This window comes from Capsicum annuum, chromosome 6 (assembly GCF_002878395.1).
Source record: "Capsicum annuum cultivar UCD-10X-F1 chromosome 6, UCD10Xv1.1, whole genome shotgun sequence".
Lineage (NCBI taxonomy): Eukaryota > Viridiplantae > Streptophyta > Magnoliopsida > Solanales > Solanaceae > Capsicum > Capsicum annuum.
In genome coordinates this window covers 179,499,202-179,523,937 of record NC_061116.1, presented here as the reverse complement: position 1 = coordinate 179,523,937, position 24,736 = coordinate 179,499,202, and the positions used below count along the sequence as shown (strand labels likewise).

Below are 24,736 nucleotides of genomic sequence, written 5' to 3'. Positions count from 1 at the left end.
TTTTAGCTTTTTTTAAACATTTTATAGTTTTACCAAACACTAAAATAAACTTTTAAAAAAATTAAAAGATGATGTGACTAAATTTTAATCCTATCCAACTTGATCCTGAGAGAGTTTGTATTTAGTACTTTTGAGGTTTAGATGTGATAGACACCTTGATATTAATATGGTAATACTTTCACAGTTTGTTATCAAAAGAAATATTGGCCATTAGTTCTTAATACCTTATAATAATCAGTTTCATTTTATTTTTGCCTTTGTTGATTTGATATATATTTTTATGAAAATTTTAATCAAAGGTTTATTTCAAATTAGCTATTATTATTTTATATTATTATATAATACTATTAAGAATAAACAGAGAAAAATAAAATAAAATTCTTTTAATAAGTAAATTATAAGGTCAAAGTAATTTGAAACATTGACAGAGTACATCACTTTTTTTTTGTTTCCCAAGTCACAGTGGCAGCCGTATAGAAAATTGGCCACAAAATTTACTCCAGGAAGCAAAAATCAACCCCGACCTCTCCAACTCTGGTGGTTCACACTTCACTAAAGTACAATAATCATAAAGTAATACTATTACAACCCTCCAAAGAAAGTGTTAGCTTCATCTGTATTTATTTGCCATATTAATTTTAATTGTGGCTCCTGCATAATTTTTGTGTTCGATTTTGGAGAGACTGACCAACAAAAAGATTAGAGTAATAATGACACAAGCAATTCGACTACCAATTATCGACCTTACTTCCCCTGATCGTACTTCCACTGCTCGTGCAATTCGTCAGGTTTCAAGTTTCGCATTTTTTTGATTGCAAGTTCAGTTATATATATCAATTAATTCTGAATTTTGGTGTAGGCATGTGTAGATGTTGGTTTCTTTTACCTTATAAATCATGGGGTAGAAGAAAAGTTTTTTAACAAAGTGCTTCAACAGAGCAAAAAATTTTTCTCATTGCCTCTTGATGAGAAGATGAAAGTGGTAAGGAGGAACCATAGAGGTTATACTCCCCTTTATGCTGAGAAACTTGATCCTTCCTCTACTACCCAAGGTTGGATTTTATTTTATGTTCTTTTTTTGTTGTTGTTCTTTTTGGTTTTTGTTAGTTATTAACTTCAAAAGAAACTTATTTGATCTCAGTTTTTGCTCATCACCAAGTTAATTTAACCTGGTGATGGTACTCAACTGGATATGGAGTTTAAGAAAGAGGAGACATAGACTTTTTGATGACTATAAATCATCTTATTGAAGGGTGTGTTTTGTAGCGAGGGAAGTGCTCACTTGAAAAATAAGTGATTCTCTTACTTTAGTTTCTCGTGTTTGGTACGTAAATAGAAAATATTATCCTAAAACATTGTTATAATTTACGCAAAGAATACCGGAGGTGAGGTGGAGGGCGAGGAGTGTGGGGGTGATGGGAGGTAGGGTTGGCTTATGTTGGAGGGTGGGAAAGAGACAATCAATTGTGGAATAACAGTGTCATTTTCCTCATTTTTTAATTAACTTGTTTTCCTAGAGGAAATGTTTATTTAAACTTTTTGACCAACCAAACATGGGAATTCCTCCCTACAAAAAACATCCTAATGGTAAAACGGGAAGTTTAAAACTAAATTCTTTCTAAAATATAGAAAGCCATTCTTTTGTGGCAAACTAAAAGAAAAGTGTGCCACGTAAAATAAGACAAAGGGAGTAAGTGATAAGAAACTCGTGTAAAAGAGAAATGTCATATATTATTAGTTTGATGTGAACATCGAGTGGAGAAGATTAATGTCTGAATAAATGCAGACCATAGCTCCTGTCTGGTGGAGGCTGCAATTCTGTAAAAAAATTAATTTTGCCGCTAAAATTACATGGATTTTATTGAAACAACATGATTAAGACATTTTGGTTTGAGAACAACATAATTAAGCTACATTGGTCATATGCAAGGGGTTGTTTTGCCAAAAGAACAGCTCTTTGCATAGCAAAATGCGCTTGTATTCATATTATCCGCTTGCCACTTTTCTTCAGTAGATTGCGAGTTGATTTGCATTTGAGGGATAGTAATACAGCAGGTAAACATAAATCTTGAGTTAATCGCTTCATCATTGGAGTGCAGGTGACTCAAAAGAAAGCTTCTACATTGGTTCTCCAGAAGACAAGAGTGTTGCTAGTAACTTGAATCAGTGGCCTGCAGAAGGTAATCTCTACATTTTTGTTTGAGCTTACATCATGATCTTTTCCTTTATATATTTGGGATCTTGGGGTTTGTTCGTCTTTATTATGGTGAATACCTTCCCTGGAACAAGAAACATAGATTTCTACCATCAAATGCTCCCTTTTGCTTAGTGCATCAATTCAGGTGTGCTTTTAGACATATTCCTTATTTGAACCGGAAAACATGTGTGGTGACTCTTTGATGTTTCTTCCATTTGGGTTGTGTAGAAGTTCTGCCATGTTGGAGATCAACCATGGAGGATTACCATACAAGAGTCTTGTGAGTATCACTTTGATATGTTCTGAAAGAGATATTAGATTTCTTTATTCCCTAATTTTCATCTTGGTATAAACAACTGTAACTCCTAACCTTATCAGTATTTCATATCACTCTGCTCCATATGCTCTTAATTTTGCGTAACTGAAAGTTAAACGATGTTGAAAATTCTATGTTGAAATCACTCAGCAGCCAATGGTATGGCCTAGAGGTGAATAAAGTGGGTTGAGAACCATGAGGTCTCAGTTCAAATACCGGCAAAAATAGTAGGTTTCCATGCTTTGGTGAACAGAGTTGCCCAATACCCCGTGCTGGTGGGAGGTAGCAAGTATCCCATGGAGTTAGTCGAGGTGCCCACAAGCTAGCCGGATACCAATGTTATAAAAAAATTTAACTGCTAATTCTGCATATTTTCATTGGTCGTCATCTTCTTGCTAGCAACTTAGTTTTCTGCAAATGGCTAGGTTACTTGATTTGTAGTTGATTCGACTTTCTTATCTCAGGGATGCTGGAGTAAGACTAATTTCACTGATTGCTTTGGCATTGGAGTTGGACGAGGACTTCTTTCAAAAAACTGGGGCATGTAATCCACCAAATGGAGTGCTTCGTCTATTACATTATCCAGGTTTAGTTTGATAAGTGCCATCTATATTTTACTTTTCCTGCTTTTTAAAATTGTGATCAGGACCTGTTTTCTGTCTAAATATTCATTTTCCTGTCGCACCTCAAGATAGTATGAAATGGAAGGACAAAGGGGAGACATATTTGTTGGTTGATGCTTGTGAATCTGCAAAGACAAAATTTTCAGGATTTTTTAGCAGTTTCTTTCTTTGGGTTATGCATATTTGTTTGACGACGCATTGTGAACTGAAAAAAGTGAGAGAGTTATGGAACACTTTTCTTACATAGTCAATGTGACCATGCTTTGTAACTGCATTTAATGCAATACTTGAATTTCCTTTAACTAATAGGGTACGATGTGCTTGACAAACTGATTTAAATTATGCAAATTGAACAGTGGTCTTCCAGCTTGATCATTAAATAAAATGCTTTATGTAAACTTTCTATAGGCGAGTTGCAATTATCTGAACAAGTGGTGTATGGTGCTTCTGCTCATTCAGACTATGGGATGTTAACTCTTCTAGCTACAGATGGTGTTGGTGGACTTCAGGCACGTCTGATATGAAATATTTTTTCTTTTATCCAAATCTGTGGTTCTCATGAACACTTATATTAACTGGTTCTAGAGCTAACAGGTTTGCCGGGAGAAATTCAAGCGACCTCAGATATGGGAAGATGTGCATCATCTCAGTGGGTAGGTTCATTGGTTAGTCATAACTAGATACTTTAGGTTGATGTATTCTGGAGTCCAATGAACAAGCCTGATGAAGATCATATTTGAGCCTCTCCCCTATTGAGCGAAAAGGTTCAACATGAAAATGATGAGCATTTTGCTGTTCATCTAGCTTTACAATATTTCAGTGCTTCCCTTTTGTTCATGTGCCCCAGTCTGGAAGGTGCATCTAATGTGAAGTGACAATCATTCTGAGAAATTTGCTAATGCAGGATAACAATCTGAAAAACACTATTCAGATGTGGAAAAGTTTTTATTTTCTTGAATGCCGTAATAGGATATTCTCAGCACATTTAATAATTTTGGGGTTTCATTAAAATAATCCTTTTAAATGCACAACGTACGTCGTGCCAAAGTTTGGTACTGTTAGGTGTGAATCCATTTCAAGCGCATCTCTCAATTTGTTGAGATATAAGGGGCATCCCTATCTTGATTAAAGAAAAGGCGTCCCTGTATCTGTATGGGCTCTCCACTACTTAATATGTCTGAGGTTGTCTTCTGTCGTTCTTTTTTTTCTTTCAGCACATAATGGGTTTCTTGTATCTGCATTGTGGAACATATAAGCTCTTGAATGATGAGGGGGACGGGGGTATTGTGTTAGGGGAGCTGGAGTATTCCGGGGAGTGTCGCGACTTTGGTTATTGTCGGCGTTTTAAGGTAGAAGAGTCAGTGGGGCTATTCGCACGATGCGTAGGGGCAGGGCTATGGGGCCCGACGAGATTCCGGTGGATTTTTGGAAGTTCTCTGGCGAGTCAAGGTTGAGGTGGCTGACCAACTTGTTTAACAATATTTTCAAGGCAGCAAAGATGCCTAAGGTGTGGAGATGGAATACGATGATTCCTTTATTTAAAAACAAGGGTGATATTCAGAGTTGCAACAACTACCGGGGTATTGAGTTGTTGAGTCACACTATGAAGATTTGGGAGAGGGTGGTGGAGCGGAGGTTGAGGAAGATTGTGTCTATTTCGGAGAATCAATTTATTTTTATGCCTGGTCGCTCCACGACTGAGGCAATTCACCTTGTGCGGAGACTGGTAGAGCAGTATAGAGAGAGGAAGAGGGACCTTCACATGGTGTTTATCGACTTGGAAAAGGCGTATGACAAGGTCCCTAGGGAGGTGCTTTGGAGATGCTTGAAGGTGAGGGGGGTCCCGGTAGTGTACTGCAGAGCGATTAAAGACATGTACGAGGGTGCGAAGACTCGGGTTAGGACGGTGGGAGGAGATTCTGAGCATTTTCTGGTCTTGACAGGGTTGCATGAGGGATCAACTCTTAGTCCGTTTTTATTTACTTTGGTGATGGATATGTTGATGCGGAATATACAGGGCGAAGTGCCTTGGTGTATGCTTTTCGCGGATGATATAGTTTTGATTGATGAGTCGCGACAAGGGGTTAATGATAAGCTGGAGGTTTGGAGACAAACCCTGGAGTCTAAAGGTTTCAGGTTGAGTAGGAACAAGACGGGGTACTTGGAGTGCAAATTTAGTGACTCGAGACTAGAGGAGGAGGTGGTAGTGAAGTTGGATTCTCAGGCGGTTTGCAAGAGGGATAGTTTTAAGTATCTCGGGTTACGATTTAGGGAAATGGAGAGATAGATGAGGATGTGTCTCACCGTATTGGGGCAGGTTGGATGAAATGGAGGTTTACTTTGGGAACTTTATGCGATAAGAAAGTTCCCCCAAGCTGAAAGGCAAATTCTATAGAGTTGCAATCCGGCCTGCTATGTTGTATGGAGCGGAGTGTTGGCGGGTTAAGAATTCTCATATCCAAAAGTTGAAGGTGGCGGAAATGAGGATGTTGCTTTGGATGTGTGGATTCACGAGGGCTGACAGGATTAAGAATGAAATTATTCGCGAGAAGGTGGGAGTGGTATCAGTGGAGGATAAAATGCGTGAAGTGAGGTTGAGATGGTTTGTTCATGTGATGAGAAGGGGCACGGATGCCCCAGTTCGTAGGCGTGAGAGGTTGGCCTTGGATGGTTTCAAACGGGGTAGGGGTAGACCAAAGAAATACTGGAGAGAAGTGATTAGATGTGACATGAAGCTGTTGCAGTTGACTGAGGACATGACCCTGGATAGGAAGGTATGGAGGAAAAGCATTAGAATAGAGGGCTAAGGGTGTGGATGAGTCGTAGTCAGTAATTAGGTGGATTTTGGTGTCCTTGGTTTGGCATTGTAATTTTTTTTTTTTTTTGTGGATGTCGTACCTGTGTTATTTTATCCTGTTCTATACCTTGTATGCTTCTGTATACTGCCTCTTATCTTGAGCCGGGGGTCTATTGGAAACAGCCTCTCTCTACCTCTTTTGAGGTAGTGGTATGGACTGCGTACACTCCTCTACCCTCCACAGACCCCACTAGGTGGTTTTTTGTTGTTGTTGTTGTTGTTGTTGCATTGTGGGACATATGAATGTTCTCAATAAGTTGAGCAAGCTCTGTACTAGCATGCTTGATATTCCCAAGGTTTTTTTTCTTGAAATAACATATAGATGGTTGCATATAAAATGAGCTTAATGAATGAACTATTGAATTTTTACTCTTCCGAAACCTGTATGTGCTCATACTTTAAACATTAAGCCTGTGTGAGCCAAACAGATCCAGAAGTAAAGGCACCAAAGTTTTGCTAGAGCTCCCCCAGACCCCTCTTGCGACCCAAAAAGACAAAAAAGAAAAACCAGAAGAAGAAAGAGAAATTGAGGCTTTCACCTCTGCTAAAGTACCTCTTCCTGATCACAGTCTTCCTCTCTCGAGTCTTATTACTATTATAGGTTACAGATTACTGTTGCCTAGTGATCCGAAAAGGAAATGAACTTTAGGATCCTTTGAGTAAATTAGACTTGTTTCTACCATGGTATCACTGGATGAGTTAGTCCAAGATTTTCCCTTGTATGTCAGATACCACAAGCAGATACTCAAGTTAACCAACTTTTATTCATTTATATTAGGAAGGAAGAAGGTGGGAGTAGCAGGCAAAAGTGTCAAAACTTCTTATCTTTTTAATTCAAACATAACTGCTTTAAAAAGTTTCCATAGACATATTAGCAGTAGAGCTTTTTGCTTTTTTGTGTATTCTTTTCGCTCTCCTTGAGTAGGTCTATATACCTTTTTTTTCCTTTTTATGTATAAGGTTTCGAAAGTTGCTTAAATAATGGCAATCTGTTTTCAAGCATCAATTCATGAATGTGTCGGCCAGTATTTTTCTATGTCATTGGCTCCATTCCCATATACTACATTCAATATTTAATCTGCTTCTTGGCTTGACTATGTAGTATAATGCGCCCTACATGGTTGCCAAAGTAGTATCATTTCATAACTGCTGAAAATTCCTTTTCCATTGTTGTTCTGCAGGGCTTTCATAGTTAACATTGGAGATATGATGGAGAGGTGGACAAACTGCTTATTTCGGTAGTGCAAATTTTCTGTTTTCTTAATATCTAAATACATCATAATCCTTCCCTGGGGTTGTTTCCTATTCTGGGTTCAGCAGATGTATTCTTCATATTGCCTGCTTTTGTGCTGAAAGTCGTTTTACCAAATTCAGTAGTAACAAAATGCAATGTGTCTTGTATTCTTTTTCTGATGCTTGACATACATTTTGTAGGTCAACATTGCATAGAGTTATGCTTACGGGGCAAGAACGTTATTCGGTAATCAAGATTTCATCATACGTTAAAATTATTTTCCTGGCTTTGTTTTACTTATTGCTTATTCAGCTCAATGCATGTTGAGCAATATTAATATATATAATTTGATTAACTCAGCCGTTATTCTGACATGTTTGGGATATTCACTTATCATCTTTGCTAGTTATTAATATATATTGCACTGTGTATGGTATTTAGCCCTGCTACTCTGAAGATAGAATCGACGTGTTCACGCACTAATCTTCCCTAAAGAGGAGGCAACATAAGTCACTTGATTCCCTTAGAATTTGATCAACATCCTATAATTTTTTTTGTGTATGCCATTGCATAGAGTTAATGTGAATGCCATGATATGTTATTGTCGGTGTAAGAAAGCAGAGAATTGGCTGCAAGATTTCAATCAAGGTAAAATTTACGCGTGGAGCTTATGATTGGCGTAGTTTTGTGTTTATGGACATGTTTCAGTTGTTTTAATATGTTAGATTAATTAGAACAATCTTGGTCATTATACATATGTATTAGTGACAAATCAATGGAATACGTTGTGTACACAATATCGGATGATCTGTGATAACTAGTCCTTCAATTGGTCATTGTGCAATCACTTGCTACATCATGGAGAAAAAAATCCATCCCTGTGCTATTTCCAGTGATTGTTTGAGGTCACTGGCAATTTCTGGTGACTGCCCATAAACCAGCACACCACAAGACTCCAAATCCTCACGTGAGACATCACACAGAAAGTGGCACTGCTTTTAGAGCCTCCAGGAGCTTTTGGACATCGCATCACATTCCTCACACACCTGCCAGTGTATGATTCTGGCCACTTTCTGATTACAACTTGTAGATGGATGCCTTTTTTATGATTACTCAAGCCTTGTGCTTGGCCTAGTGAATATCAGAGTTTTCCAGGCACTCTTTGGCGATGTTTCAAGGATATCAATTTCGACAATATTTTAAATAAATTCTTTGTGCGAGTCCAACCCAGTCTCCGAGCACGTTTCAAATGCTTTTCTCTCGGTTCGTCGCTCTTCAATTATTAGAAATTTTTCTTGTACTCTTATCAATCCAACCACTATGTCATTTAATTATGCAATGTTGGTTTCAAGAGCATGTAGTAATATGAGTTCCGTAATTACTATTGAACCCTAATACTATTCACAAATATTATTACTATTGAATCTCTAATTGTAGGAGGAAACTATTTGTTATGGTCTAAATAATGACATGAAGTATAACATGTTCATAAGCAACTAACGAGGAGCTTGTGAAAGAATAAGTGAAGTAGGAAAAAGTTTGACCCTCACCTGTTTAGTCTCTTCTGGTGATTCAATGATACTGGTTGATTGCGCTGCTCCGTCACACTGACAACATGTTGTTTTTAGTGATGGCCAACTTGAAAATGTAAGATTTTGATATTTCTACGTATATGTGATAGGTTTAGGCAATCATGAAGAAATTTGATTAGTTGATGCCTGTATTGCCAGTATTGAGAAACAAAAAGAACTATGAACATAGTGTTCCTAATTCTTACTCTTCTTGGGCTATCTGATTTTGGCGAGGTGCACAACAATATCCTGGCTTGGACAACAGTTCCAAAGATGGATGGCGGATTGACTTGTTTTCATATTGATTGCGATATATTTGAAACAATCTACCCGGGCATGTTTGGTAAATTTAGTACTGCCATTCACGAGTTTGACACAACTCCTAGTGAAGGCAACCATCCCGCATTCAATAAGCATTTCGTTCAGAACCTCGCTATTTGCTAAGTATGATCAGAAAAAATAGTTCCAAGAATTATCAAGAGGTAGGAGTATCTGGAAAAGAGTTAGATTAGAAAATGTATGATGTCTCACATCAGTGGAATATGTTGTATATATTATACAGAGTATCTACAGAAGAATTCTGACCTAAACCACTAGCCTTCCCACATTCTTGTTATCTTTTTTTTTTTTCATTTTCTCACGTAAGATATCCTGAAATGTAATTCGCAAGACAATCCTGAAAAAGTCAATTGTTTCAGTGAAAATGTATTTCATAAGACAATCATGCAATATATCTCATTTCTTGCCAAATTCTATCTGATAGTGTATAAACAGTTTGTGGGGTTCAAATGTATTCTTGACTCTTCATTTCTCTGCCATTAGAACTACGCAACATAAGCTAACAAATTATTGGCTGCAACATCTAGATGGCTTTCTTTTTGGGTCCAAACCCAGATTGTGTGGTGGAATGCTTGAAGAGCTGCTGTAGTGATTCATCTCCTCCAAGGTACTTGCAAATTTTTGTACTAGCCTTGAGCTGGATTCTGCATTTTGAAAATATGTTGAAGACTTTGCTCAAAGCTTTGGTCTCCTATTTAACATCTCTTGGAGTTGATCTTATTGTTCATGGATGTTGAAGATGTAAACAAAAACATTCAAACTTGATTAACTTCGTATGTGAAGTTCTTCTTCAATGGCGATATTTCTCATTGTGCCTTCAGGGTCCTGTCAAAATGTTTTTCCTTCCAGAGTCTCTTGCAAACTCTCTTATGTTTTGTTTGAAAAGATAGGGTGGTCTAAAAAAGCAATGGTGATGCTGGTATTCCTTCTATCTCATATTTGGTATTCTTGTTCTGTCATAATCCCTGTTCCAGTCTTTTCCAAAGTTTGGGCTTTCCCTTATGGCCTACTTGATGCAAATGAATGATCCCAAAACAGAAAGGTATTTCTGGTTTTTCATTCTGGTATATATTCTCACTTTTGGTATTCTTAATTCCTTCATAATTTTGATTCAGTAGTTGATACCATTCTACTAAAAATGCTACTTCTTACTTTTTTTCTTCACTGGAGCTGCCATAACTGTAAAAAGGTGCAATTAGAAATGGACTACAATATGCTGTTCTACCATCAACCTTTATCACAAGCTCTCATCTCTCTCATCCCTCGTTGCCTATCCCTTACTCCCTCCCCCTTCCTTAGTTATGGCGCCCCCCTTCCACCCTAGGCCAAGGCAATTGACTGTCTTCTTTTCCCCGGCCTCCACTCTTGCCAATCTGCCTTCAGGTTCGCCAACACCTATTTCTTCCTCGCAGCCACCCTTCTCCTCCATCATCGCCTATATGGTGTTCCACATTTTGGTCGCACTGTTTTCATTTCATTGTTGACTTGTCAAATTGGTATAGCAAACGTAGATTTAAGTATTTTGGATGCGTTCATTAAAATAAATACCTATTTCAGGTTCCATAATGTGATGATAGACCTTTTAGTACTCTAGCATTTGGGATGTCAAATTCATTTTCTGACCCCCTTCCCAAAATAAAAAAGAGAAAAAAAAGAGGATGAATCCAATTTAATAGGGAGAGTGGTGGGATGTAGACTTCTTATTCTGAAAAAGATAAGTAAAGAATTCGCAGGGGCACAAAATCCTAGATGGATTCACTTGTTCTTTCCTGGTGGGCAAGAAATTGGCCACTTGAATTTTGCATAAAGAAACTAATCTAAGATGAATAAGCCGACGTGATGCTTCTAGATGACAATGATTTCTTATTATGTCTCACATCACTTCTTCCCTACTGGTAGACTGTCATAATATGGATATAATCTGAAGTTGATTTTCCACAGATTTCCTCCAATTCGCGCGGGAGACTACTTGGAAGGGCGCTTGAAATTTACATATGCTTCATAGGTGAGTAGTCTCATGTTGCCAACTTAAAATTTCTTTGCAATTGCCACACTTTTGATCAGCAGTTGTTCATGTGGAAGGCCGATTATAGAAATTTTAGTACTAGTTTTCAAGTCAAATTATTTCAAATTCAGTCTCTTCTGTTTGAGTTTTTCGTAGAGATGCTAGAGGTCCATATAGAGAACACAAAGTTAATGTTGATATATCTTTTGTGTGTTTTCGTGTGAAACCGGAACGATCATAATGCATTTAGTTTGTTTTTGTGCAGATTTTGTGTGAGACTAATGTTACAGGGTGAGAATTGTTATCTTTTGCTGATGAATTTTCTGTATGCTTGGAACTCTCCCCAAGTATATACATATTGTTTCTTGTTTCCCAAGTTTATATGTTGGAGACCGTTAAGTGGATCAAGTTCTTGATATATGCTTGCCACTCTTTTTAACTTCTCCAAGTTGGGCAATTGACATTTGCCCTTTTCAAAATACTTTAATGGTAGAAGTTTGGCTAAACAAGCTATGTAAGTGTCAACTTAGGGGGACCATTTAATGGTCATTAGTTTCATGAGATACTCCCTCCGGATCAAATTACTTGGCATGTTTGTTTTTAGACAACTCTCAAGGAAAAAAATTATTAAGGGGTGAAAATTGACTAATATGGCCCTATTTAAAATTGATTAGATGGATCTTCTTTATTAATAAAGATAATGCATCAACACTCCCCCGAAACTTGTCTTTCCCCCGCCTGAACTTGTCTTCCCAACTTACTTTAACACTTAAACTAACCTTTCATTTATTTACCCCCTTAAAATCTGTGGAGTGAATTAATTTCACCCCTTAATATATAATACCACTCTCATGAGGGAGAGTGCATCACACTCGCTAACACGTCGGAGCCACATAAATAAAGCATTTTTTTAATATTTTACATATATATATTAAAATATATATATAAATATTATATATATAAATAAATATTATATATATATTTAAATATATATAAAATATTTTAAATTTTAAAAATAACCCCACCCCTCATTTTCCATCTTCTTCATAACCCCATCCCCTCCCCTCCCCCCTCTCCGGTCCACCACTACACCTGCACACACCCCGTCCACCCCCATACTGCCACACCTGCACGCACCCTTATCCACCCCCCACAGCCACACCTGCACATATACGCCATATTTTTCGATGAGTTTTCGCCGGAAAACTCTATTACCACCATAAAAAAATATTATAAAATAGTGATAAAAAACTCATCCAACTGTTAAATTCGATCAAATCAACAACCAAACTTTCAAATCATATCAATTTTTTAATTTTTAAATTCAATTTCATTTATTTTTTTATTGGGGATGAAGGAGGAGAAATTGGAGGTAGGGATGTGATTTGGTAATTGGAGAAGTAATTGGGGTTAAATTTTGGAGAGGGGGGGGGGGGCGGATGGGGGTGGCTGGCGGGTTTGGGAGGAGATTAGGATGGGGTGGGATGGGGGAGGGGGTTGGGGGTAGAAGGAGAGAAATTTATATATATATTAGTAGGTGTTTTAAAAATAAAAAAATAAAAAATCACGTGTTTTTTTTTTAAATGTCACATCAGCATTAGGGTTGAAATGAATTTACTTTAAAGATGTTAAGGGGGCAAATAATTATTTGTAAAGTTTAAGTGCTAAACTAAGTTGTCGAGACAAGTTCAGGGGGGTTTTAATGTATTATCTCTTATTAATATGGCATAGTCTTTATTACTAGGGCAGAGTGGAAAAAAAATGGTTGATTATCTATTGATCTTTTAAACATGTCAATTATTTTGAGATAATTTTTTACTTCTTCCATTTCATTGTAGTTGGCCTCTTTCTATTTATTTCAGTTTAATTGTCCCTTAGATGAAATCGAGAGGATTTTAAAATATTTTTTCAATATTATCTTTATTATTAAATGACTAAATAAAGTGTATATACTCAAATTTATATTTTCAAGGCATAATTAATAAGGTTAATTTGGTAAAATAAATTTCTAATAAATATTATGTCAAGTCAATAAGGATCAACTATTTTGAAAAGGATAGTGCTAAATGTCCATAATTTGGCCATAATTGGGTAAAGACTTTAATAGTCTTTTCTCTTAAAAACAATAATAAATCTTTTGCTATTTCCAAATTGAAAAGGCAACATTAATTCTTTAACATCTAAGACCATCAAGAGTTTATTACTCTCTTGTGCATTATCCGATTTGGGATGCAACAATGAAATTTCTATTCTTTTCCCTTTTGTAAAAAATAAGTTTTCTAATTTGATTGCTATATTAATTAATTACTAATTATTTTTCTTAGATAATTTCATTGTCACTTTTTTTGGACCAAAATTTCATTATCACTTATTAATGTGAATGTGGAGTTAAAGCTACCATTGTCTTAAGGAACTTTAAATGTTTTTAATTTTCTATTTAAGTTATTAATGTATATTGTATGATGTTTTATCTTCTCAATTAAAAAAAGTTAAAATTTTGATATATTTTGATTTATTCAGATCTACTTTGAAGTGAAAAATATGGTTCAAGATATACTAAAAGAAGATCAATTAGGTAGAATTTTCATGAATATTAATTAGTTACATCACTAATTATTAAAAATATAAAAATAAATTAAATTTAATTAACTAAACCAATGCAAACTAGAGAATTGACATCTAACAACTATTATCATTTTTGTGTTGAATTGAATTTCATTAGTTAATATTAATATTGATTTATTTTAGTTAATATTAATATTGATTTATTTTCGATTTTAGCTTTATTTGAATTACTCACATCTTAGACTGTAAAATTAAGCCTAAAATAATATGTAAAAATAAAAATTAAGAAAATGAAATTTAAAAAGTATGTATAATTACATTAAAATAGATATTTTATGTACAAATATTTGCAAAAAAAAAAGAATAAATGTAATGTCGGGTTGATTTCGAATTTGACCTTTTGTAGTTAAAATCAAATCAAATTAATTTTGGTTAGAGTTTCTTTTCAGTAGAAAACTAGGTCACACCAATTACTTAATTAGTGATCATATTTAAACATATCAATGAATAAAATTACTTAATTAAAAGTCATATTAATAACAAATATAAAAAATGAATTGTAAGTTATCAAATCGATGTAAAATTTGAGTGTAAGATTACATTATTAGTGTGATTCTTTTTGGTTGTTGTTAGTTAGAGTCGATACATATGAATTATACGAAGTTTGTCGTGTGACAGTGTCTATCATGTCTAAAGTGTTTTGAATTTTGACTGTGGCGTTTGAAATATGTTTGAACTACATTTAAAAATTTATTTAAATATAATTTAAATTTATTTAAATACAATAATTAATAAAATTATTTATTTAGTGGAAAAGTTCGTTACAAATATATAAGTAATGATTCTTAAGTAATCAATTTGACTTACATAGATGTTGTAAGACTAAAACATTAATGTTGTCTATTTATCATCCTTTATAAGTGAGATAAATATATTACAAATGCCCATTTAAGTGGCGCAATACTTAGATGACCATCATAGTCAATTAAGGGTAATATAGTAAAATTATTGAAGCAATGAAGTGGACATGTTTTAAATAACTTACAACAACTAATTAAAAGTGATATAACAAAATTACTATTAAAAAATATTTGTGAAAAAAATTTAAGTGGGTATCTAGGACGTCAAATTAATTTAAATCATTAAGAGTTAATTTATCATTTTATGTCTATTTTACTTTTATGTTAAATATTATTAACATTTTCATACTTAGATGACTTATAATAACTAATTAAGAGTGATATTTAGTAAAATGAAGGTTGAAACAGCTAAAACAGACATGTCATAAATGTTTATTTTTTAATAACTTATAATAATAAATTAGGGTAATATAGTAAAATCACGGTTGAAGTAGCTGACAAGCATGTCGAAATTGCAAAAAATTTAAGTGTGTCTAATATAAGACGTCAAGTTAATTTAAAACATCAAGGGTTAATTTATCATTTTATGTCTATTTTATCTTTTTATTAAATATTATTAATTTTTCAATATTTAGATGACTTATAATAGTTAATTAAGGGTGATACTTAGTAAAATGACGGTTGAAGTAGACATATCATAAATATTTATTTTTTAAATTAAATATTATTAATTTTTTAATACATAAATGTTTATAATAATTAATTAGGGGTGATATAGTAAAATCATTATTGAAGCAGTTGACAAGCATGTCGAAACCGCTGCATCTATAATATAGAAATTTGACGTAATTTATATGCAAAATTTCACATTTATATAGATACTAGACATCAACAGGCCTGTGCTATTTTTGTCTCAATTTATGTGACATAGATATAATTTAGATAATCAATCATTAAAAGAATTTAAATTTTTAATTATTGTGATTTATAATACTTTTCTTCTATTAAAATATAATTTTTATAATATATCGATATTTACCATATTTAAAGTATTTTAAATTGTGACTATCGATATTGAAATATTTTCAAATTATTTTTAAATAAAACTTAAATTTATTTTAAATGTAATAATTAATAAAATTACTTAATTAAAGGACATATTAATAACAAATATAAAAATTAATAAACTTAAGTTCTATTTATTAATATTTATTTTTAAGATGTCCTTTAATTAAGTAATTTTATTAATTATTTACATTTGTTATTTATATGTCCTTTAATTTGTTATTTTCTAAATAGTACACAAAAATGTGATCAAATAATTTTTGTGTTCTAAACTTTAAAGATAGAATATTTTTAAAGTTAAATGACGTTTATGTTTAAATTTTTTTATGTGAGAGAATCAATGTTAAGTGATAGCAGATAAATTTTACCTATTTTTAATTTTAGTTATTCAATTTTTTAATTTTTTTTAATTTTCACCTACAACATGTCTAGTGTAAGTGAAAAAATTATTTTCACGATAAAAGTTAATTTAACAATAGTAACTTCAGCTTACAGCCATAATAAATTATTTCAAACAAAATATTGTAATTAATCAATATTTCTACTTCAGGTTATTAAGAAATGTAAAAATATTTAAATGTGGACATAATTAATTTTTATTTAGAGTATTAAGAAATTATGACAATAGTTAGCTTAATAACTATAATGAGTGATTATTTTGAGTTGATGTTTACTAGGGACAATAATTATGAACTCTATGATTTTTATAATGTGTTAATATCTATCTCGTCTAAAGAATTTTGAATTTAGACAATTGTTATAGAAATTTTTTTTAATTATATTTTTAAACTATTTAAATATGTTGTTTGATTTTTTAAAACAGAAAAATAAAATTACTTAGTTAAAGTTAAAATTAATAAAAAATATAATTAAAGATTCACCGGTTAATAATTATATTTTTAATTCACCAGTTAACAAATATAATAATTAAAGTACATAGGATCGCAAGACTATAACATTAATGTGTGACTTTTTTTAATTGATGTTTAACCAATATCGACTTTTTAAAAATTATATAATTTTTATTTTGTGTCGATATCTATCATGTCTAAAGTAATTTGAGCTTTGACTATCACTATTGAAATACTTTTAAACAATATTTTTTTTAAAAGAACTATTTAAATATGTAGTTTAAATTTATATAAACATAAAAATTAATATAGTTCCTCAATTAGAAGTCATATATATTAATAAAAATATAAATAATGGTTCCTAAGTTATCAAATCGGCGTAACAGTCACAAAAGACAACAACATCAATATGTGATTCTCTTAGATTATTGTTAATTAAAATCGACACTTATAAACTATATGATTTTATAACTTGTCAATGTCTACCACGTCTAAAGTGTTTTAAGTTTTTATTGTTTTTATTAAAATATTTTCATATTATATTAAAAACTGTTTAATTATGCAAACTTTTAGTTTTAAAACTCATAAATATTTTTTATTCTTTTCTTTATGTATTTTTCTTATCATTTATATAGAATTTAAGTGTAAGACTAACATGGGGTAAATTTTTTTTCAACTAAGAAAATTTTTATGCGAAATTTTCAAATGTTATGTTGACTTCTTTCCGCTCTACTTCTAAAAATAAATAGAAAAGATTTGAAATGAAAAAAAAAATCATTTCAATTATCATAAGAAAAATTATAGTATAATTAAATTATACAACTAAATTCATAAAAAAATAGTTAACTTTTTGTGTTGAAAATTTCGATAATTGCTTATTTTATGTAATACTAAACTATGAATCAAATTTCAACAAAAATAAAAATCTAAAAGTTATTCAAAATTTTGATAGGTTTTAAGATATATATCTATACCTCCTATTTATTCATATAAAATAAAGAGATATAAAATTTAAAATTAAAGATTAAAAAAATAAGAATTATTTATATGATAAAACGCATAATTAAGTAGATATTATACATAAATATATATTGTTAAATTAAAATTTTCAGATAATACTACTTTGATCACATTGACTTTTTGATATATGAGAATATAATTGATTAATTTATATTATTATTTTTATTCTAGACTATTATTTCAAGCAATAAGTACTATGCAATTATATTTATGAAAATTATGTTAATTTGTCCATTCTCTAGTGGGAAACTGGGATAGTTTCCAATGTATTGGGAAAGAGTAATAAAATAAGTAATGAGAATTTTAAATTTAAGATGAAAGGGGCAAAAATGTTCAAAAGAAAACTAGTTTATAGTGTGAATAAAATTTATTACTATTATGGTCAAATTATAGCTAAATTTTATGGCCAAAAAGATTTTTCCTTTTGGAGAGGAAGTAGCAAATATGTCAATTATTTTAAGACAAAGTGAAGAATAGTTGCACAATAAAATGCGGGATTATTTAATGTTGTATCTGTTTTTTAGCATCTCTTGGAACTTTCGTGATATAGAGCTTTTGTTCTTCAAGTTTCTGGTGTGGGCATAAGCATGCCTTTATGTGGCAACTGGCATCTATATGACAATTTCAAGCGAATTGTCACGTAGATGTCACTAAGGATAATTGTGTCTACTTGTTCAATTTTATATAAGTTTAAGTTCGTACTTTTATAAATTCAAAGTTGAAGGACATAGATAACAGCTAAGATCAAGTTGAATAACACATTTATGTATTATGCCGGTATACGTAACCAAGATACAATTGAAACAATTATTTTTTAACATTCTTTAATAGTAACTTTTAGCTGACATGTGTAGTACCATACAATTATGGGTCATTTTGATATATTTTATATATTTTTAATTTTAAATAATTAAAGTGAAGCGATTTGCAGTAAAGAAGACGAGGAAGATCAACTTTAATGGAGAGAAGAGAAGAAGCAGTTATGGAAATGAGATATTTTTATTTCTCTGATAAATATTACACATGTAATGCTTATATCTAGAGCTGACTAACTAACACTACTAATTGACTAATTAATGCTCTAACTAACAATGTACAAGCTCTAACTACTAACTAACAATGTACAATCATCTAATGCCTAGCTATCTACAGTTTCTACACACACACCCCACCCCCCTCATGTTGGGAGGTGGAACAAGTTAACCATGCCCACTTGTGAAGTAGATAGTCATCTTGCTGCTTCTCCAGGCCTTTGTCAAGATGTGTCTAAGGTTTTTTATTTTTTTCCAATATGTTTTGCCTTGATAAGTTCTTGTATCTTTTCTCTAATAAAGTGGCAATCAATTTCTATATGTTTTGTATATTCACGATATATTGGATTTGATGTTATTCCTAGAGCTACCTTATTATCACAAAAAAAAAAAGACTCATAGGTTGTTTAGCTTGTACTCCCAAATCCTGAAGTAGACCATGTATCTATACCAATTCTGCAACTGTAATAGTCATACTCCTGTACTCAGCTTCAGCAGTACTTGACACTGTAGTTTGTTTTTTTGACTTCCATGAAGAGTTTCCCAGTTTAACACATGTTGATTTTTTGATTGCTGAGTATGATGCCCAATCAGCATCACAAAGTGCAGTTACTGCATTTGATTGTTTGCTACTCATTAATAGACCAAGTCCTAACTCCTCTTTTATATGTATCAAAACATGTACAACTACTTCCCAATGTGATTCTTTTGGCTCATACATATGCCTTAAACATTGAACTGATATGGCCTTATGATTGCTAAATACAGCAGTCTCGCTATTAATCTTTGATAACCACTCTTGTCGTTAACAACTTATTATCATGTGATCCTAAATATCTGTCAAACTCAGCACTTATAAGTTTTTTTGTATCAATGGTGTAATGGCAAGTTTGGACCCCCCTAAACCATATTCTGATATGAGCTCTAGTGCATACTTTCTCTGATTCATTAAGATACCCTTTGCAGATCTAGCAAATTCTATGCCCAAGAAATATCCACATCACCTTCATCTTTCATTTTGAAATTGTGATGAAGTATATCCTTAGTTTCTGAATTAACTGTGTACTATTACCTGTGATCAAGAGATCATCTACATATACTATGATTATGACAATGTTGTCACCACACTTCTTAGTGAACAAGGCATAATCCAGCTTGCTTTGAGTGTAACCAGCTTTATAAGAGCAGTTGTAAGCTTCAAATTTCATTGTCTGCTAGCCTGCTTTAGGCCATGAGCCTGTTTGGATAAGCTGAAAAAAAAATGGCTTTTAAAAAGTTCTTTAAAAGTGCTTTTGAAAGTGCTGAAACTTATTTTAAAAATAAGCTTTGGATAAAAGTGCTGAAATTAGTCCACAAGTGTTTTGTCCTTCCTCAAATTTTCGGAATGTTCAAAATCTGAAGCAGGCAGTAGGATGACGCCAATGAACAAAGCACTTCAAAACCTCGTTTTTTTTTTTCTCTTTTCTGGTAAGTGGAGATCTGACAAACTATTGTGTTTCTGCCGTATACAACATGTGTATGGGTAGTGAAAGAGTGGTGGGTGTGGCCCACTTCTAATTTTTTAATAAAATTATATTCTTAATAACCATCAAATAAATTAATCAACATACTGAATCGTGTGTCTTTGAAATCACTAGCAAGGTCTAAATGCATATCAAAGAATTGAAAAAGGCACATTGCTGAAATTTATCATTCTGCACCGTACTTAATCGGTTTCTTTTGTGCAGAGAAACGTCTCCAAAGTTGTTTCTTCTTCTCATCCAAGGACTCGTCATTCCTAATCGGTACTAGTTTGGATAAATTAGTCAGTTTAATACTCCATCAACTACACCAATCGAGGATGACAAAATCTCATCTCTAGAAGGACAAATGGGAAAGGTTGATCCTAAATTAGATTTGTAGCAGTCCAGACATCAGTCTCTGAATAGAAACTTTCAATTGTTAAGCTATAATTGAACTAGGAGTTACGCAAACTTACTGGACTATGTACCACATAACGAACTATAGCAAACGAAACAGACTCATCTTTGTCCTTTACTACAAATCCAACATATGAATTATTCATAGAGGTTGTTGTTCTAGGGAGATCCAAACGCTGCCTTGTGGCAGTATTATAGACATAATAAATCCTCTGTCTGCTTTTAACCTTATTGCAGAGGAGAAAATCATTGGAAGAAGTGACAACATACACTCTCTCACTGATTAAACTGATTGATTTATCCAAACTAGTATCGATTAGCAATGGCGAGTCCTTGGATGAGAAGAAAAAATAACTTTGGAGACGTTTCTCTATGCAAAAAAAAAAAGATTAGGTACGGTGCAGACAACCGGAGACGACAATAATAAATTCAATGTCCTTTCAAATTTTTTGATATGCACTCACACTTTGCTAGCGATTTCAAAGGTGGATTCAGTATATTGATTATGACTTCCTCAGAAACAAACAATTCACATTGACAATTTTTCATTCTAATGCTATTTGCAACTACTATTCCAAAAATGAAAATAGTTACTTAGGAATCTAAGAATAGATGATTGCAATAATTTATGTGTAAATCTAGAGAATTGAACTCGAAAAAGACTAAAATAAGAAAGCACCCTTATATACTAAATTTCAGAAACACTAGCATTAAATAAGTAAATTATTATATAATCTGCATCTATATATTAACAAATCTACAATAAATGATAAACTCTTTAAACGTGACAGTTTTTTATAGATGAGAAAATGCAGTCTGATCTATCATACTTTTGTATTCAATAAAGTACGGCCAAATATGACGAAAAATTTAATAAAATCAATTAGTTCCTATACATTGTAGCTAAAGGCATTAATATAAAGATTAGTTATGAGGGATCTTTTTATAAAATAATTTTTGTCTTGAGTCGAGGGTCTAGAATATTGTTATTGCAATTCATAACAATATTTTTAAAATTGCGTTAAATAATAATAGATTTTTTAAAATTATTTTATTTATAATATATATCATTTTTATTCTTGTTCTCCTCCTCCTCCTCATAATAATATTTTTTAAATTGCATTATATAACAATATGTCTTTGAAATTTGCTTGATTTTCTTTTCTTTTTTTCCTTTTCATGTCGATTGTTGTCGCAAAATGTTGTCATGTGCTATGGAAATATATGGTCCTTTGTAGTTGTATTTTTTTTCATTGGAATATAATTATCTTTTAATGTTTGAAAAATTGTAAGGAATAATTTTCTTCGTTCTAAAACTGTGGTAAATATTTTAATATGAATCTAGGGGGTTTTGGCCACAGGTGACAAAAGAGATTTAAAATGAGGTGTAGGTGACATAAGTCTTAATAATTAAGTAGAGATGACAATTAGATAATTATGGTTTAAGAAAGTTTGAAAAATTTCAAAATAACCCATAAGTTTTTAAATTTATACTTTGATCCAAATGTTAGTTAATATATAACGGGGAACGAAAGGAAAAAAGGGTGTCTTTTTCTCTCTCCTCATCCTTTGTTATTTTCTCTCTCTTCACGCTATTGTTGTTCATTGTTGCTGCTACTTTATTCATCTTCTTCTGATTCATTATCATTATCATATACTTCATTATCATCTTAATATTCTTAGTGATGACCATTGTTGTTGTTGTTGTTGTTGTTGTTGTTGTTGTTGTCCCAACTGCTGCTCTTTGACCAAATTCTTATATCAAATTTTATTTCGTAAATCACTTTCAACTTTGCAATTTACTTGAGAGGAGACTTTGGTAAATCAAATTATGCTTTTTAGTTGAATCTGGATAACTGCTAGTGTGTTGTTTTTTCAACAATAGCTAGCACGCGAACATGAATGCAATACAAGAGCAATCTGTTTAAACAGATCCATTATCTGCAGCACCAGATAAATGTTCTGTTGTAATAGTAGACTCATGTTGGATTCATGTTTATGGGTTCTAGGTTCCCGTAATATGAATCGAATAGATGGGTATTCTATTACACCAGATTAGTAATCTATTTCAACAGATAAATAATCTGTTTCATCAGATTACTAATATGTTTCGAACAACAAAATACAGCTCCTGTCACACACGAACACAAACATAACAGATAACTCATATGTTCTTACTATTGATACTGGAATCAAATTATTCTTTAATTGTAGACATGTCATTCGTTAAAAAATAGAAATAGACAGCACAAAAATTAAATAAGAAATAAAAAGCCAAGTGCATCAAACATAATTTTTTATAAAACAAAAAAAAAATACATGAATAAAAGAAGAAAAAAAAGCTTAATTATTATTATCATTATTATTATCATCATTATTATTTGTATGGCCGGCCGGCCAATCTTCAACGGGCAGCAACAGCGCCCTCCTCAACCTGCGGATCTCCCAGAGCATCCTTACTCTGACGGCGGCCAACTCCCAATGCAGGTCATGAACTTCCTTCTGCAGTTCCCGCATGGCGTCTCATAAAATAGCGACATCCCACACAGGAACAGTCATATCTAAAAAACGCATAAGTTGACAAGAATTCGAATGTAATGTAATATACAATGAATATTTACACAAAAATCAAGAAAAAAACTTACCAGAGACAGGAAAAAACTATCAAGTCATTGAAGAGAAAGTAGTTGAAGGTGTAACAAGAGTAAGGAATAAATAGTGTGTAGTAGAACGAACGACTGAGTAAGGAGGGACCTATTTATAAAGGATTAAACTTGAACGAGTTAGGCAAAAAATCGGAACTGTTCACCTCCATTTATTAATGACATTCTTGATTACTGTAAAAAGTTATGACTTAATTAAATTAATCAATATTATGATAAGTCATGACTTTTCAGCTTTATTATTATTAATATTTAGTTCTTTTTAGGAATGGTTTTTTTTTACATTGAGTTGGACAACAGATAATATATCTGTTGCATCAGAAAAATCATCTATTACAACAGATATATCATTATTTGCAACAAATAGATAACCTATTGCATCAGATAATATATTTGTTGCAACATATACTATATATATTTTTAAAAAAAAATTATCTTCATGACAAACTTTTAGTGCAATCCTAGTGTTCGGGGTGAGGGTTAAAGACTAGATCCACGGAGCACTGTGCTCCAAATTTTTTGACTTTTAATTATATAAATTAATAAAGCAGATTTAAAGGCACAACTGTTCACATCCATTTATTAATGTAACGCCCTGATTTTCTGAATCGAAATGCTACACGGTGCTCATGACCCCGAGGGACCACAAGCTAACCCATGACTGATATCTGTATCTGTACACTGCATATATAACGTAATAATGAGGAAAACATGAACATGTAGGCCATAAGGTTCAACTGAATAAAGAATTCGTCAAAACATAATATCCTTATGGGTGAAAGATACCCCAAACAGCTGAAGACTGAATCAAATCTGAACATAAGTCTGAATATTGAATCTGAAAGCCTCTAAGTACTGTCTGAATAAGGAGTTGAAGGAACATGTCTCCAACTAACTCCGTCTAGCAAAACTGAGCTGAAATAATAAATGAAATAAAATAATATCACCCTCGAATGGATGAGGACTTACTGCAACTCTGCGGCTGGATGCTACTGCTGATCTGGAGCCTGTGTCTCTGAACCTATGGTGTAACATGAAAGAAAGCACCATAGCGCAAATGCGTCAGTACAACTGGAGTACTAAGTATATGAGTAAGGCAGGATAATGCAAAAGGGTTTACATGCATGAACAATGCTAACTGACTGATTGATATGAACATGAAAGTGTAAACATACATACATAGTAACTAAGATCATGGGTACGTGATAGCTAGATTTGTACGCTAATACATGGCTGGAATCGTAGTTCTGATAACATGGATGACTGTATCTGACAGCCCTGAATCTGGTTGAACTCTCTGAGTTTCGTGCTATAACTGAATTTGACCGTATCTAACAGTCCTGGTATACTGATATCTGAAGAATTGTCTGAGTTCTTTACTGAGACTGATACTGAAACTGTGGGAGGTAGTTGTTTAACCGACATGCCCCATGTATACCATTACGGCTAAGCTGGGGTCCAATCTCTACCCCGACTGGAGGGGTGTCAATACCGCACCACTAGTAAGGACAGTTATGAGTGACCCTTATCTGGCAGGTACTCAAAGTGAGAACGGTGGGACCCTAAACTGACAGTTAAGCCACCTCATCAACCCTAATCTAACAGGTTAAGATGTCTCAA

The 24,736-nt window shown here is 32.8% G+C and overlaps 1 protein-coding gene and 1 pseudogene across 7 annotated transcripts; one reads left to right on the top strand and one right to left on the bottom strand.

Moving 5' to 3' along the window:
* Positions 1-420: 420 nt before the first annotated feature.
* On the top strand, positions 421-18,862 carry LOC107872938 (2-oxoglutarate-Fe(II) type oxidoreductase hxnY). Of its 7 annotated transcripts, none has more exons than XR_007056500.1 (13): positions 447-788; positions 860-1,052; positions 2,100-2,180; positions 2,426-2,477; positions 2,978-3,099; positions 3,545-3,645; positions 3,731-3,789; positions 7,175-7,231; positions 7,428-7,473; positions 9,665-9,744; positions 10,112-10,179; positions 11,079-11,142; positions 18,435-18,862. XR_007056500.1 is itself a non-coding variant. In XM_016719616.2 (12 exons), the coding sequence occupies exons 1-11, from the start codon at positions 711-713 to the stop codon at positions 11,140-11,142; spliced, it is 933 nt and encodes a 310-aa protein (XP_016575102.1). In that variant the 5' UTR covers positions 421-710; the 3' UTR covers positions 18,435-18,862. The 7 variants fall into 7 exon arrangements, 5 of the variants coding, with proteins under 5 accessions (XP_016575102.1, XP_016575100.1, XP_047269514.1 ...); XR_001675042.2 differs by lacking the exon at positions 18,435-18,862 and adding an exon at positions 11,408-11,745; XM_016719616.2 differs by lacking the exon at positions 10,112-10,179 and having other exon boundaries at positions 421-788.
* A 59-nt stretch (positions 18,863-18,921) lies between these two features.
* LOC124899270 lies at positions 18,922-21,384 on the bottom strand (annotated as a pseudogene).
* Between the last annotated feature and the right edge of the window lie 3,352 nt (positions 21,385-24,736).